Genomic DNA, 16,634 nt, shown 5'->3' with positions numbered 1-16,634 from the left:
ATAATTATAACATTTTCTTGAAGACGGCTTTTATTACTTCAGTGATTGATGACATTTTTTTCTATTTTTTTGATGTCGTTGCAGGTGAAAAAGCAGGAGATGGATGAAGTACAGCAGATGGTTCACAAAGAAGAAGCAGTACATCTGAGGTAAAAACTTTAACTTTGTTGTTACTCACTAGTCTGTTTGTGCATAGTGTTTCCTGTATTGTACTTAACATCTAAGCAGCCACCAGTTTGCTTAACTCACCAAACACACTGGCAGGTTTGAAACCTGTCATGTTTTTACAAAGACCCTGAAATCACGTTATTTATCACCCAGAAATTGTAAAAACTGAAAAAACATGTCTGAATTTAAACATTTCCAACATCATTAACCGTCTGTGATGTGCAGTTCTGTCAGGAAAATTAACCAGATCTGTGTTTAAAAATAGGATTTGTCATCAAAATGACTTTATTCTACATGTTTTATTTTAAGATTTGCAAAAAAATAAACCAATTCCGTTTGGTCCTATACAAAACAAGAATTCTGCGCTTCTCAGCATAACTGAAAAACCAGGACTTACTCAGCTGTGACCAACAGTCATGACAAAAATTCAGAGGCTTTTCAGTTGAACTGCAGGCACTGTAGCAGAGAGACAATGGCAAGAGAGACTGAGAAGAAAATTAAACCTATTAATCACTAAAATAAATGCAGCATGGCTCAGTAACGGTAAATAGCAAATTGTTGGAAGATACATTCAGCAAGGTGAAACATCTTTCTGGAAATGATGTGCAGAGTGAAAACACCAAATATGTAGAGGATGTTTTTTCCCAGTTTTGGTAACACGTAGAAGAATGCTCTACATGGTAATTCCATTCATAAATAATGAAATAAATAAATCTTTTGTTTTTGTCCTTTGGATGATTGATAACATTGCAACTTTATGAAACTGCATAGATGACATTTTTAGGTTCTCACTACTTATTTCCATGCAGGTGCAGGATTTTATATTGAAGTAAAAAAATGAGCCCACAGTGAGTGAAAATCTGACAGGAGCAGAAATGTTTGCATTTGACACTAAAGTTTTTCTCTTATGTAGATCTGAAACTGAGAAGAAGGAGCCTCTGCCAGCCCAGGTATGTTCAACTTGGGAATCGACTTTGCCTTTATCTGAAGCGTGTATGGGATGTGTGGTTTAAGTATTTATGAGAGGCGAAGTTCAACTTTAGAACTGGAGAAAACCCACTGTTGTGATGCTAAAACTACTCTCAGATGTACATCACTTTGGATAAAAGCATCTGCTAAATGAAATTGTAGAACTGTGAAAGGACAGCGTGACTTTGTTCCCTTAGCTCTTGTCTTACGAAGGCATGACTTCCGTATGTTTATGCAGAAATGATTCTGATGAACTACTGCTCTTTATAAATTTACTGTTTGTACAATTTTCACAAGCTCAGTTTTTTATTTTTATATTCACAGTCTCTAATTTTTTTGATTGCTCTTTGTGCAAATCCGTTCTTGAAGCTGAGCCTTTCTCAACAAGTTGTCAGTATATTATAATATTGTTGTTATATTTTTACCAGCCTTCAATGGTTTATGAGATTGTTCAAAATGAGTTTTAGTTTCTCATCTAAGTGTTTGTGTGGATGGCAATTTGTCCAAAAATATAGAAGAAAAGAATCCCCAAGAACTTAATTTAAGAAAGATGAAATGTGTAATTTTTAATTTTTAGTTTTTGCTATAAACCTAGGTATAGTAAGTCAACAGTTTTAGTTCCTTAATTCCTTTGTTTTGACTTGTTTTTCCTTCCATGCAGCAGGAAACTGTTGCTCTGGCAGGTCAGGCTGGACTGGAGGACATGGTGGGTCGACTGGAGGCCGAGAGGCTGCAGCTTCACAGGAATCTGCAGCGCTGCATGTATGAGATCCAACAACGAGACCAGTACTTCCAGCAACTCAACGCCAAGGTATGAACCAGCTGAAACCCATCACTTCATCTCAGTGTGCAGCTAAACTGAGTAAAGCCCTGAAAAATTGTTTATATCACTATAGCTGTTATGTTTTCAGGTCTTGGGTGAAATAGGACACAATATTGTGTGATAGTAGATATTTCTGTCCAAAAACAAGTGATATAAAATCTAAAACATGTACTCTCCCTTCTCTCTGAAACATTAAGTAAAGATTAATCATTTGTTTAGTAATGTCAGATCAGCTATTTGTACATTATAGATAGATCTGTAGCTCATAAGTTGGTATAGATGCTCGTTCTGGGGGAATTTTGACCTGGACCACAATGTGAAGGCAAAGAACATGAACAGTATGTGAGTGTTCATCTACTTGTGTGATATAGGCAGCTGTTTGATTAAACTACACAGCTGTAAAGTTAAAACATTCAAGGTTTTTTCCTCTCTGTTTTCTACGTTACCCTCTGAAAAATAAGAATGAAATTGTTTCTTTGAGATGCCGAATCAACACGAATGCTTAAATGTGCAAAAACTCCCTTCTGTCCGCTCTAACCGGACGTCTTCCCTCTTCAAACCCCACAGCTGCAGCAGTCGGTGGAGGAGAAAGGTGCTGTTGCAGCTCAGCTGAGGGCCGTTTCCCAAACGCTGAGGGACACTCAGAACCGCTGCCACTGGCTGGAAACACAAGTCCAAAGCCAGGCACAGGTACCACATGGAAGCATGCTGCTCTTCTAGACTCCAGCTGTTTCTGTGTTCCATTTTTTTAATGTTTGTTTCATGTCTGTGCTGTTCTTAGTCGGACTTCAAAGTCTGCTGAAGCTGCTGCTGAAGTCTGTAAAGAAAAAAAAAAAAACACAAGTTGCTTGTGCATCATTTCTGTCATTCTTTCATCTATTTTTGTTGTTTTGGACAGAAAGAAACAAATATGACTTAAAGTTCTCAACCTCACCTGGATACAAGGGTGTAACTCCCATTTAGTGGCATAACTGTACACTATAAAACCTTATATGACTGTGAAGAAAAACTTAAATATCTGAAGCAATCAAAGGAAAAACGAGAGGACAGCTTGGAGTTAGCATGTTGTTGCTCCAGGACATGGGGCAGCAGTTTAAAGATGTAATGTCCTGGAGCAACAGCAGCAAGCTCGAAGCCTTTCTCCCCTTTGTTGTCGTTGATTTCTTTAGATATTTGAGTTTTTGTAGACAGTGATGTAAGACTTTATATTAGAGAGTTACGTCCCTTTTTCCCTTTGAGGATGAGAATTTTGTAAGGTATCTTCCTCAGTCTGATTAGTTACACCTCCCAGCATTTCTCCTCGTAGTTTAATGTGTTTCTGTTCTGTTGTGTTGTTACCTGAGGACACATAAACTGCATAAAATCTGAATATGTGCTTACCTGTGATGCTGTGTCTCCACCAGCAGGGTTTGGTGTACGCTGAAGTTGCTCCAGGAGCCCCTCAGGAGAAGACCAACGACTCCATGATGACTGAAACCGCTGAAGCCACTCAGCTCAGAGAAAGGTGAAGTCAGCAGCCCTCTTTAGAGCTTTTCACCAGTCTTATACACACTAACATGTTTGTGTTTTTGTGTGTTCAGGCTGCTGGAGGTGGAGCTCAGTCTGGCTGATGAGAGGTTGAGGAGGGAGGCGGCTGAGGAGGCTCTACGTCTCGCCGAGGACAGAGCGAAGAGGTGAGAGTCAAATGTAATGTCACTTAACTACACTCATCCTCATTCACTCAACCGGTGCAGAAAGTTTGAAGTGTTTTTCCTTTTGCAGTGTTTCCTCCAGTCTGTCCAGAGACGCTCAGAGAGACTTCAGCATCGAAATGGAAACAGAGGAGGAGTGGGAAGCTCTGAGTCTCAACCCGAACCAGCCTCTGATAACACGAAAGGTACACAAATGTAGCATTTAATCACACAACATGATAGGTTCACATCACCACTACCTGCGTAAAAACCAAACCAGCTTGAATATAAGGCAATTAAAATAAGGCTGGAAGAAATTTTTTGACAGAGGGAACAACAGTGTAACAGCAACTCCTGAAAGATTGTTGAATTATGAGTTTTTTGTAGCTTTAGTGTTGCTCAGCAAGCGTTTCCAGTCTGTTTATCGTGGTGGTTTCAGAATTACACTCCAATACCAAGGTGTGAGAGAAACGTCTTTTTGATTTCTCTGCATGTCCTGGATGTGTAGAGAAATTGGCAACAAAAAATCTTCTATTCAATTCTGTTCTAAAGTTTTAGTGATTATGTCCATGAAGCCTTACTGCCACTAAAACAGGACCAATAATACATGGAGAAAATTAAGGGAGAAGCTTGTGCTGCCACATGTGAAGCCAGTTTACTGAAATGTTTTGTTATTTACACTACCATTCAGAAGTTTGGGGTCACTTAGAAATGTCCTTATTTTTGAAAGAAAATCTTTTTTTTTTCAATGAAGATAACATTAAATTAATCAGAAATCCAGTCTAGACATTGTTAATGTGGTAAATGACTATTCTAGCTGGAAACAGCTGATTTTTAATGGAATATCTCCATAGAGGTACAGAGGAACATTTCCAGCAACCATCACTCCTGTGTTCTAATGCTACATTGTGTTAGCTAATGGTGTTGAAAGGCTAATTGATGATTAGAAAACCCATGTGCAGTTATGTTAGCACATGAATAAAAGTGTGAGTTTTCATGGAAAACATGAAATTGCCTGGGTGACCCCAAGCCTTTGAACAGTAGTGTATGAACCACGACAACATGTGTTTTCTCCATATGCTAAAGAGCTAGCATGTGTTAAACTAGCTAAATGAGTTTCTTCTGTAATTGGACGTTGACACAGTTTGTCTGTCACTGTAGTCAAACAACTGAATATCATATGAAATGATTTATTATTCTGCAAATATTAGCTTTTTATGTTGATTTAAACTAATCTATGCTAGTAAGGCTAGCAGGTAGCAAGCTCTCAGTGCCCCGTGGCCCATGTGGCGACCAGTTGATTGGTTAAAGGATTTCATGTGACAAAGATTTTTTTTCTTTGCTTTTTAAGTGTAGATGTAATTGATGTGTTTGTTCTTTGCAGGTGAAAGGTGGGATGGTGGCGTGTCGGCGGTGGCTCAGAGGCAGAAGCCTTTACTTCTCCAGGCTGCTGACGAGTCGCGCTCGCTCTCGATATTTCTTCTTGGCCTATCTGCTCACGATTCACGTCGTCGTCCTCATGTGCCTCACCGGTGCCCTGTAGCACTCTGGGAAACAACAGGAACAGGCCGAAGATTAAAACTGAAAGCTGGAAGAAAATGTTTCTTTCAGCTAATCCAGAATATTTAAATGCTAATATGCATGGTAAAACACTACAGCCGACACATTACGGTAATTTGAGATGCTCGTTGAGTCTTAGCTGTCCTGGTTAATCTTGCTGGATAGATCAATAGTATTTTCACCTTAAAGTTACCTGCACACATTCTGCAAGGCGAGTTAATATAACATTTATATCCTGTTGTTGTTATCGACAACATGGAAAGTTAATGATGTCAGCTTTTAGAAGAAGCTTCTGTTAAACGGCTTTAATTTGATTTGAGATTCTGATTTTGTTCGGTGAGCAAAAATAACATATTTTTTTGTTTGTAGGTAAATCAAGCCTTAAAGCGTGATTCTTCCCTTCTGTTAAGGTGGATTCCTTGATTTGTTCACAGTTATTTGTTTTAGGATTCACATTAGAAAGGAGAAAAGAAAGTTGACTGAAGATTGAACACGACTTAAATGTAAAAAAAAAAAAGCCTAAGAAGGTGCAGAAAGCCATATCCACTGGGTTAACATTACCGTCTGAATTTAGTTTTAAATCTCCTCTCCATGTCGGTGACGCACCAGAAACCCAAACGTCGACACCAGCTGCTGCTTCTCCGCCTGCCTGAGTTCATACGTTGCACATAATCGGAATGCTGAGTTCAAACTATGCACTGAAACTCCAAATGTGTACATACTCATCTCAAAGCACTACACCTCTCCCTCTCGTTCCCTTTAAAGCCAAAGGTGTCTGTATTTTGGCAGTTTGAGAGAGTTGCTCATCCCCCTTAAAGCTACTGGGAGACAGTGGATTATAAAGCATCCTTAATTTAACTTCGGTTTCATGGTGTGCCATTGGAAATGTACTGCGGTTAAAGCAGCGGATATGAAAGTACATATTGTTTGTATTTAAGATTTTCCTGTATTTATGTGCATCCACAGAAGGTACGCTGTACAGTATCTGTTATGTATGTATATATGCGTTTCTATCCCCTCTGCCTGACTGTACATTTGTTCTTGATTGTGTTGAAAATGGGGTCGATGGGATGAAATACGATCAACTAGCAAGCCAGAAACGGTGGTACAAGACGCCTCCGGCTTGTTCATTGATTCCTGTAATGATCTGTACATAAAAGTGATTCATGGACGGAACAATGAACCAAATCTATTTATGAGAAGAAGAAAAAAAACAAAGGTTAACTACTGAAAAATGTTCAGATGGCATATTTTCTCTACTGCCTCTATTTTTAAGAGTTAGCGATGCAGTCGGCCTTTTGACGGCACGAGGCTGAACTCTGTGCAATACTGTGTCAGAGGTGAACTTTTTCAGCTCATCCTTCACCATCTCCAACAAAGTTTAATAAAGCTTCTTGAAGTTTTCTTTCACTCTGCTCATATGAAGTGTCTTTTACAGTCTGTGGCATCATTTTTTTAATTAATCACAGCTACCAGATGGTTGCTTTGAATTAACTTTATCTGAATATTTTTCAATGATGAATGACAAATTTTGATTTATAATTTGTTTTTATTTGACCGGTTGGTTTCTTCTGACCGAAAATAACACAAGTGACTAAGGATGTTAAGATATTTTGTTATAGATGTAAACGATGAATTGGAACTTTTTTGTTATTTTCTTATGTTTTTACTGAATGTGCCATATCCAAAATTATCCTACACTTGAGGACAAAGTGATTCATGCTGAAGCCAAATTTAGATTTTTGTTGATTTCAATTCAATTGATATGTTTCTTCTGACTGAAAATAACAAAAAGAAGTGACAAAAGATGGGAAGAGATTTTGTTATAGATGTAAATGATGAATTTTCAGTATTTCTGTGTTTTTTTCCTTACATTTTTAGTAAAAATGCAATATACAGTTGAGCTTAAAATTAATCACTGATGCCAAGTTTAGATTTTAAGTGTTTTTTTTAACCAATAAGTTTCTTCTGACTGAAAATAATGTAAACAAGTGACAAACGATTGTTAGACATTTTGTTCTAGATGTTAATGATGAAATTTCACCATTTCTATGTTTTTTTTCTTACATTTTTACTGCAAAATCCAGTGTCCAAAATGATTTATGTATATATTGCTGTATCCTGTCACTTGCTTATGATAGGGCCATATGCAGTTGAGCCAAAAATAATCTGAATTAATGCAAAATTTCTTTTTTTAGTGAATTTTTATTCGATCGGTAGTTTTTTTTTTCTTACTGGAAGTAACGTAATATACTACCAGTGGAGTAACTCCTGAGTTCTCTCCTCGAGTTTCCCAAAAAGTGCCTCTGGGACTCAATGAGACTAAAACAACTGATTTCAAAACGCCACCTCCTGACAGCGAGGCATGGTGGCGGCAGCATCATGCCAAAGGGCTGCTTCCCAACAGGAGATGGATCAGAGCTGTGGAGGACGAGTGCAGCTAAATATGATAATAATCAGAACTGAAAACCTGCTGCAGAGAGAACATGAGCTCACAGTGGGGTGGAGGTTCTCCCTTTCTTCTACATATTTGCATCTTGTGTGTTTAATTGTATTTTTTGTAAACGATGCAGCTGTAGTAGTATTTAATAGCAGGAAAAGCATTTCTTAGAGTCTATTGTCTGCAGACCCACATTTTGCAGCGACTCTCTGTCGTCATACTGGGACATGAAGGCCGATTCCTCCAGAGACTGCAGCCTGAGAACAGAGGAGGCCATTTAGCTTTGAAGTAACAGTTTGGGCTTCATGCTCTGAGCTCTGCACTGTCACATTATCATCTCCTACCATTTGTAGTGAATGCTACCATGTTTTTTTTTATAAATAAGCTGAAGATAAATCACCTTCTACTAGTCAAAAATTTGGGAATAATACAGCATAATACACTGCCTGTCCAAAAAAAAATAAAAAATCTCCCCTTGGATTTCACTAAGCAAATTGGTAAGAGCCTTCCATTGGATAATTACTGCAGTGATGAATATGTTTCAGCTGCAACAACTTATTTAACCCTATGATGCAGTGAGGAGCTTCTCATTTCTTAAACAATCATGTGGGAAAACACATCCTGTGGCCATGAAAAGGATGTTAATCTGTCTCAGAATGGGTCAAATTATTATCCTGCATCAAGCAAAGAAAACAACCAAGGAGATTTCAGGTCAAGAACCGTCCAATGCATTATTAAAACTTGAAGGATAGTGATGAACCGTCATCTTTAGGGAATAAATGTAGTCAGAAAAAGGTCTTACATGATCGTAGGAAATTAACAGTAGAACTCATGGCTATGTTTAATCGTGAAAGTAAGAGCATTTCCACACACACAATACAAAGGGAACTCCAGGGATTGGACTAAACAGCTGTGTAGCTCTATGAAAACCACTGATCAGTGAGGCTAATCAGAAAAAAAGGCTTCAGTTTGCTAGGTAGCATAAAGATTGGACTCTGGAGCAAAGGAAGAAAGTCATGTGGTCTGATGAGTCCAGATTTACCCTGTTCCAAAGTGATGGGGGCACCAGGGTAAGAAGAGAGTTGGATTGAAAGATGCACTCATCATGGCTAGTGTCTACAAGACTGTGGGGTTTGGGTTATGACCTGGGGTTGGTCAGGTTCAGTAACGTTATGTTCCCAAAGAATGAGGTCAGCTGACTACCTGAATATACTGAATGACCAGGTCTTTCCATCAATGGAGTTTTTCTTCCCTGATGATGATGCCAGGATTCATAGGGCTCACATTAAGAATGAGAGGATCAGGGATCATGAGACGTCATTTTTACACATGGATTGTCCTCCACAGAGTCCAGACCTCAGGAACATTGAGAATCTTTGGGATGTGCTGGAGACTGTCCCATCATCAATATAGGATCTTGGCAGAAAATTGATGCATCTCTGGACAAAAATTAATGCTGTGACAGTGCAGAAGTTTATCGAAACGATGCCACGGCAAACGTGTCGTTTTCAAAGCTAAAGGCGGTCCAGCGAAATTGTTTTTGGACTGCCAGTGTATAATAATGTCAATGATGTGCTGCAGGTAAAGTCTACTGTATTTCTATGTAGTGAAAACACTCAGAAACATTTCATTTATTTCTTGTATTGCTGTCTCACATGCAGCAAATGAGTCAGTCTGCTCACATTAAAGTGGGTTTTTCATCCTAATGGACGAGATTAGAAAGGAAAAGATTTAACGAAACCTGCTGAGAGAACGGGTTAAACTGGGATTTGTGAGGAGGGGAGCCCTTGTCTAGCGATGCTTGGGCTCACAAATCAGACTGCAGACAGTAGAAACAGGGACTAGTAGTTCTAGTTAAGATTGTACATGTGTTCTGTGGAGGTTTCTGGAAAGATATTTTGCAGCAGAATTCTAATTTTTAATGTTGTACCACAAAGTAAATTCCATTCATCTACACTGTTTTAGTGGCATTTCCAGAGCATTCTCATTTTTTTTCACTTTATTTCATTTGTGTATGTTCTATATGTTTTGGCAACATGGATGAAACAACATGTTAACGGAATCTGAAGACCAAAGGTTAACGTAACACTTAGTGATGTGCCAAAGGACAGTATTGCATGGGCCCGAAATACAGTGAGGATGCAGATCATTTTATTTTTCAAATCTGCATTTAATTTAACAATCCTGCCAGACATAAATAAGCGTATCTTTGCACTGACCCAAATAAACTATCTACAGCAACTTTTTTCGCATAAGATAACAAACAATTTTCTGCTTTCCTACTTTTTATTACCTTAAGTAAGTAGAACAGTTCTTGCCTGCAGTCAGTACTGTAAATAATAAAAAGGATTTTGCTGAGTTTTATGCGTCTGCAGCTGCTTTAATCTGGTCTAACACATGCAAATACACACTACTTTATATGTGTGGTGATAGCAGAGGTATGTCTTTGTGAAATTTATTGTGTGACCAAAGAAATGTTTGCAGTTTGTCACATAATCAGGCCTGACATTTACAATTGTCTGTTTGTGTTTGATATATCCAATAGCCTTGTTTATATCTGAAGACTAGACCGCACTTAACATAAATTACAGATCAGTTTTATACATAAAATCTAGAAACAGTCTCTTTTTCAACTATCTTACGGGGTACAGTGTTGAAAATATGACCCTCACGAATGAAGTGAAGCTACTTTGATGCATTAATGCATTAATTATTGATCATTTCAGTCACGGTGCAGGACCTCCAGTCAGTTTTGGGCAAGTAGAAAGCTGCATGAATACAGTACTAACAAGGAATGTTTATAAAATTCAAATATGTCTATATTAATTAATTTCATTGTATTTATACAGTGACAATAAAGACATATTGAGTTGTGGTAGTTCTACAGATGACCACCAGGGGGCGCTATACGGCAGCGTTGCACTAATACGGGTAATTGCTGTTATATTGCCAGTGAAGGAGAAAAGTTCTAGCAGCTTCCCTTAGCTTAGTGTCAGAAATTTATAATGAGGAGATGCTGGTTTAAACTTAATTTCTTTTGTCTTTATTAGTTTTTCTATTTGGGACTCTGATGGACGGTTTTTCTTGTTATGTCAATTAATTTACTTTTGGGATTGAAGCTGCAGATCTCTAGTAAGTCAAATTAGCACAGCAAGCTAGCTAACAGCTACACCATTTTGTGCTTCTTTTCTAAACCACTGTGTTATTTGTTTGAAATTTCTTTGCCTTGTAAATATCAATAGTCGGTCCGAGAAATTGTACAGGAGTGTAGAAATGATTTTCAGGTTTTTTTGTTTAACTTTTTGCTATATGAGGAAGGATGCTAAACATGAGCAGTCTTTGCTAGCAAACTACATTTTTCACACTCATTGTTAAGCCCAAATTACTATTCACATCCATGATGAACTTGATTTCTAATGGGTTTCTATTTGACTGTTAGGTTTCTTCTGGCTGAAAATGACACAAACAAATGACAAAACTCAGTACAACATTGTGTTAGAGATGTTAATGATGATTATTAACTATTTCTATGGTTTTTACCACTTTTCATTATTACTGCAATGTCCTAAATGCTTAATATCTCTTGACTCTATCACAAAGTTTTGAAAAAATACAGCCTTTATACTATTCCAAATGGCAATCGTAATTTGTACCATATTCTAGATCATTTTTCATACACAATAAAGTGAGAACAGCCAGTGCAGAAGGTCTCTGACCAGTTATTATTGAGTTGCAAGTCATAGAAACCAAAGAGCTCAGTGACCTTGTTATTACCGAGAGATGGTTGTACATTGCGGTTGCTCACAATATGGGACTATAAAGCCGTATCCAAGTGGTTTCAAGTATGAGTGGCCACAGTGCAAAGTGGACATCAAAAAGTACAAGGAGTTCCACACTGACAAATCTTCAAAGGTGTGATAGGAAACCAAAAATGGCAAGAAGAATCTCAGGCTCAGCGCCAATATCGTCCTGAAAAATCTGAGCTATCTTAGTAACATGTCAGTCAGACACTTGAGCACTTCATGGCAGGTCTCCAGGAACACTGATGAAAGAGAACGCCATTCCTCAAAGACAGGCACTCAGAAGCTCTCCTAGCTTTTACACAAGCTCATCTGCACAAAGGTGGAAGCTTCAATTCTGTGCCTAGATGAGATGGAACTTCAAGAAGGAAAGGAAAATCGTTCCACCTCAAGAAAACCAGACCCGTGGTGGTGGTGGCAACGTGATGCTTTGCAGGTGTTTTTCAGTCGATAGGTCTGGTCATCTTGTTTTAACATTAAGATTGTGGAAAAGAAAAAAACTTGTCCATGTGCAGCATTGGAGCTTCTAACAAGACAATGATTTGATCTAACATTCACAGGAACCAATATGAACATCATGGAGTCCAAACCTGAGGAAGTGAGGACCAGAGTGATGGAAAAGAAACCTTCAAACATTAGAGACCTGAAGATCATCACAGGAGAGGACAGGAGCAAAATCCCAGAGGAAACATGCAGGAAACTAGTTAGCAATTCTAAGAAATGCTTGACTGACGTGGAGGCAAATAAAGGCTTTGAGACTTTGATTATTTTGATTTTGAGGAAAGGTATGAATAGTTTGTCCATGGTGCCTTTAGTAAAAAGGTAAAACAACATAGAAATAGTTGAAATTTAGCATTCACATCTCTAACTTACTGTCTTTTGTCACTTTGTTACGTCATTTCCAGCCAGAAGAAACCTGTTCATTTCATAGAAATTTACTCTGAATACAAATTTGCATCTCCATGAGTAATTTCAAGCCTAACTGCATCTAAATGATGTAATGTGCATGTGAATCCACTAGATGTCACAGTCTGTTAATGTGTAGAACAAAGCTTTACTGTAACTGGGTGGTTTGTTAATATGAATGGGAGAAAGAAGAGGTGGTTTCTGTGTCTTGTCCTTGTATTGTTCGTGGATTTGGCCCATTTCCTCATTTTTCACGAGTTATTTCAGCTGCTGGATACAACAGCTGATTTAAATCCTCTACGGCCGGGCTTCCAGCTCATAAATATGAATGAGGCAATTCTCCTTTTCTTCTCTTTTCTGACAGAATCTCATCTCGTGTCCCGTTCAAGACAGCAGCAGGTTTTCTCAGTGCCTTCAATATTACACTGTCAAGCTGCTGTTTTGAGGTGAATTACATCTCTTTGCCTTTCCCGTTGATTTTTCATTACTGCATCGTCACATTTAAACCTCTTGCTTATTACCATAACAATCAGTTTTGTCCAAGATTAGACTTTTCTTCTTTTTGCTACTGACAAGGATGAATCACCCGTTTCCACATTTATACGCTGTGCAATTTTCACGCTTCACACTGACATAAAGTCAGTGTGGATCTCCTGCATGGAAACCACTCAGATTTGGCTGTAATAAAAGAAGGAAAATATTCAAGCTCTTTCTATCCATCTCTTTCCCAGGCAGAGTGAAAGCAGCAGCAGCAGCAGCAGTCCTCCGGTTTGCCGCTGACCCAGTTGCCTCCAGCACCAGAGGAAGAGAACCGGAGGAGTAGGAGAAAAGGGGCGGGGAGGAGGTAGAGGTGAAAACATGTGGGAGACTGCTATGATTAATGTGCTTTCAGAGATGGAGTGAGCGTTAGAAATGGAGAGCGGCGAACAAGGGCACCTGCGATGTGTGCTGGTGGAGGAGAGAGTCCAAGTAGGCTAGGTAGTAAGGTATAGCTCAACAAACACATGACCCCGTCTACATCTTGATGCATCTGCAAGGAAAACACTGAAAAGCTGCAGCAATTATGTTTGCAAATGCAACAAAGGTAGTTTAACATGAGATAGGCGATCCGTCTCTGCTGATAAGACCTCCGTCTGCCGTCCCAGCACGTTGTTTAATCATCATTATGGAAGTAAACCGAGTCCCCCCTCTGACACCTCCGATGATTTCTGTTCCGTCTCCGGGGAAGGACTCCTTTCAGATAAATCAGAGGAGATGCCATCATCAGGCGTCCCGCTTTGATCCTCCTGATACCAGCAGGATCGATGGCAGCAGTGGTGACCTCCTCCTCGACACCACGGAGGGAAGGTGTTCAGTTTTGATCCACCCAAATGTTAGCGAAGCCTTCGACACTCGGTGATGCATTGCTTCATCGCAGGCTTGAGGCTCGGGATAATTTGTCTTTTTTTTTGTTTGTTTTTAAAATTAGAGCGTGATGGTGTTCCACAAGGTTCTGTTCCCTGATAGTCTCAAAATGTCCATCTTATTTCACTTCTAATGGCAAAATCTTGTTAGTTCAGCTTGTTCTCAGTAGGAATCTTTGTGAAATCTTATAGAGTTTTAACCTTAGTTAAAGCTTCAGTGTTGGATTGTACGCATCGCCACATTGCAGGAAGTGTGGAATGAAGTGAGGTAAATGAAATCAAACAAGTCATTCTGCAACTTTTTTTGCTGCTAGATACAAAAAGAAAAACACACACAGCTGTTATTCTTCATGACTGATCTACAAGGTAAGTTTGGCTGATACTTTATTTACTCTGATTTCATTGTTCTTGGAGCTTGCTTATGAGTTTTTCTTTAACTTTATTTAAAACACGTGGAGTATGTTGGCATGCCAGCTGCACATATGCACTATAAAAAGAAAGATTTGGTTGCAAAAATGAACACAGTGTCAGTGTATGGAAATATTCTGGCCACAGAAACGATGAAACAGACCAAACAGACACTTTGTCAGTAGTGTCCCTCTGCACGATGCAACAGTTTGTTTGTTTGACCATTTAAATCAGCACCACAAAGCTCTGTGTGATGAATGCAAAGCCAGATCTGAATGCCCATCCAAAGTGAAAACACATTTTGAAAGCATTTACCAGTGTTGCACCAGATGAAAGAGGTTCAAACAGCAGAGATGACCTCTATTGTGAAAACGTCATGAAAGACATGATACCAGTTAACACAGTTACCAAAGAAGGTTTTAAAAACATGATCCGGTCACTTGATAAGCAGTATGTAACGCCATCATGCACCTATGTGTCTCGAGTATCGATCCGAGAGCTGTGTGAAAAATTTAGAGCACAAGTTTAAACAGAGCCGTCATAAATGGAATGTTGTGCAGCTACAACAGACTTGTGGTCCAGTCATGTAACAGAGTCCTACATAAGTCTGACCACTTTAATAACGAGGGCAAACAACTGAAACATCACTGTCTGCAAACTGCATTTTCCCCAAATGATCAAATGTGAACATTGTAACAGGGAGCAGTAAAGTGTTGGCTGTTTGGGGCCTCAATGAGAGATGTCAAGTCTATTTAACAGACGATGTGGTGAATATGATGAAGGTTGCAGCAATCAACAAGTGGACAAGCGTTTTGGCCAATTTAAACTTCATGTTGCACTTGCTAAGTTATACCCATGCTGCGTTTATTAAACTGCTGTTTCATATGTCAATATATTGCAAAAGAACTAAATATTGCAATGTCAGTTTTTCCCAAAAGTGTGCAACACTAATATTTAATTTTAAGGTTGTTGACCTTAGACTTCTAAAATCATAATGTTAATCTTACCTCTCTGTTGGAAAGCACTTTGCATCAACGGGCTGTTGTTTTAAATGTGCTTTATAAATAACGGTGACTTAATTTGACGTATTGTCACTGACAAAGGCAGTTACCAGTTTCAGTCAGGAGAAAACAACCTGGATAAGTGCCATAAAACAAGTGTGATAATAGGACCGTGGTGCATACGGACAGGGCAGGAGATAATAGGAATTTTTGCTTCATTTTTTGTTTAGCAGTCTGTCAAGTGCAAAGGTGTTCAGTGAAGAGCTGAGGTCTTTAGTCTTTTCTTAAAGACTGACAAACTGAGATCAAAGAGACTTTGGTAACTCACTCCACAGCTGGAGAACCATGGAGGAGAAGAGTGAAGCTATCGACTGGTTCTGTTGTGGTGGTTGTATCAGACACATTTTGTTGGCCGAATGAGAAAGTTCAAGTAGGAGGGAACTGTTTTCACTGTAGTTTTGTAGGCAAGTGTCAGTGTTTCGAATTTTATTTGGGCAGCAACTGTTAGCCAGTAAAGAGATCAGCAGGGTGAACTCGGCATCCAAATTTCCCAGATCTTAACCTGTGGTATGTTCTGGAGGAAAAGAAGTCCAGTACATTAAGGCCTCATCTTGCAACTTGCAGGACTTCAAGGAGCTGATGCTAATGTTTTGGTGCTTGATACCACCGGACACCGTCAAAGGTCTGAGAGTCCGGGCCTACATGGGATGGTGCTGTTACAGTGCAATAAATGGAACTGGCACAATATTAGAATACATTTATTCGTTATTTGTTTATTTTTGCAAGGACAGCGCACAATTAAAAGTTAACTAGCAGCCAATTTGCATCTGTTGAGAGAACAACCACAGAGCAATAAATACATGAAACAATGCACAACTTAAAGGTCCATCAGTGTGAGATATATTAAATCGGTAAGTACAATAAATAACCATCGGTGGTGACAATTTTGCACCGACTTCAGCCAAATCTTGAGGCTGGTATTAAACACTACAAAGCTTCCTGAATCTCTAATGTTTGTTTCAATGTGATTCCACTTCTTCACTGCTTTAGCTGACAAAGCACACCAAACAAATAGTCTGTCTAAATAGTGGTACCCAATAACCTCCAGTAGAAAGGTGGTTTTAATGTTGTAACTGATCAGCGTGTACATTAAATATGCCTGAAGTCCAGTTTAATTCTCTTCTCTCAAGTGGCCCTTTCCAGCTGTGTGAACAATTAGTTTCTGAAGACCTCTGGAAATGACCACCAACACTGGGAAAACTCATCCCTACGTGATTTCATGGTTCAAGGTGAAGCTTCCACTACAGGCCACCCGATGTGTTTATCCACCAACACGACTTATTTACAAGGCTACTCCTCTTACTAATTTCATCCAGTCTTCTAAGATTTGCTTCAGGTGAGATTACCCACCAGGAAGATTGGTCCAGATTGACACAGGCTAAGAAAATAGCAGGTTCACTGTGAGTTAATTGGTTTGTGGCAACTG

At 39.0% G+C, this 16,634-nt stretch overlaps 1 protein-coding gene across 6 annotated transcripts in view; it reads left to right on the top strand.

Moving 5' to 3' along the window:
• si:ch211-220f16.2 (golgin subfamily B member 1) overlaps positions 1-6,600 on the top strand; it is a 50,799-nt gene extending 44,199 nt beyond the window's left edge. For 4 of the 6 annotated variants that reach the window (XM_055012510.1, XM_055012509.1, XM_035952395.2 and 1 more), the window contains 8 exons: positions 85-149; positions 1,082-1,118; positions 1,799-1,948; positions 2,528-2,650; positions 3,364-3,464; positions 3,541-3,633; positions 3,722-3,836; positions 5,015-6,600. In XM_055012510.1, the coding sequence (XP_054868485.1) occupies positions 85-149; positions 1,082-1,118; positions 1,799-1,948; positions 2,528-2,650; positions 3,364-3,464; positions 3,541-3,633; positions 3,722-3,836; positions 5,015-5,173 (843 nt within the window). In that variant the 3' untranslated portion in view covers positions 5,174-6,600. The remainder of the gene's footprint in view (positions 1-84; positions 150-1,081; positions 1,119-1,798; positions 1,949-2,527; positions 2,651-3,363; positions 3,465-3,540; positions 3,634-3,721; positions 3,837-5,014) is intronic. The other 2 variants (XM_055012513.1, XM_055012500.1) reach the window with 1 other exon arrangement.
• Positions 6,601-16,634: the final 10,034 nt, after the last annotated feature.

Source organism: Amphiprion ocellaris, chromosome 1 (genome assembly GCF_022539595.1).
Source record: "Amphiprion ocellaris isolate individual 3 ecotype Okinawa chromosome 1, ASM2253959v1, whole genome shotgun sequence".
Classification (NCBI taxonomy): Eukaryota; Metazoa; Chordata; class Actinopteri; family Pomacentridae; genus Amphiprion; species Amphiprion ocellaris.
This window is presented reverse-complemented; position numbering and strand designations above follow the sequence as displayed.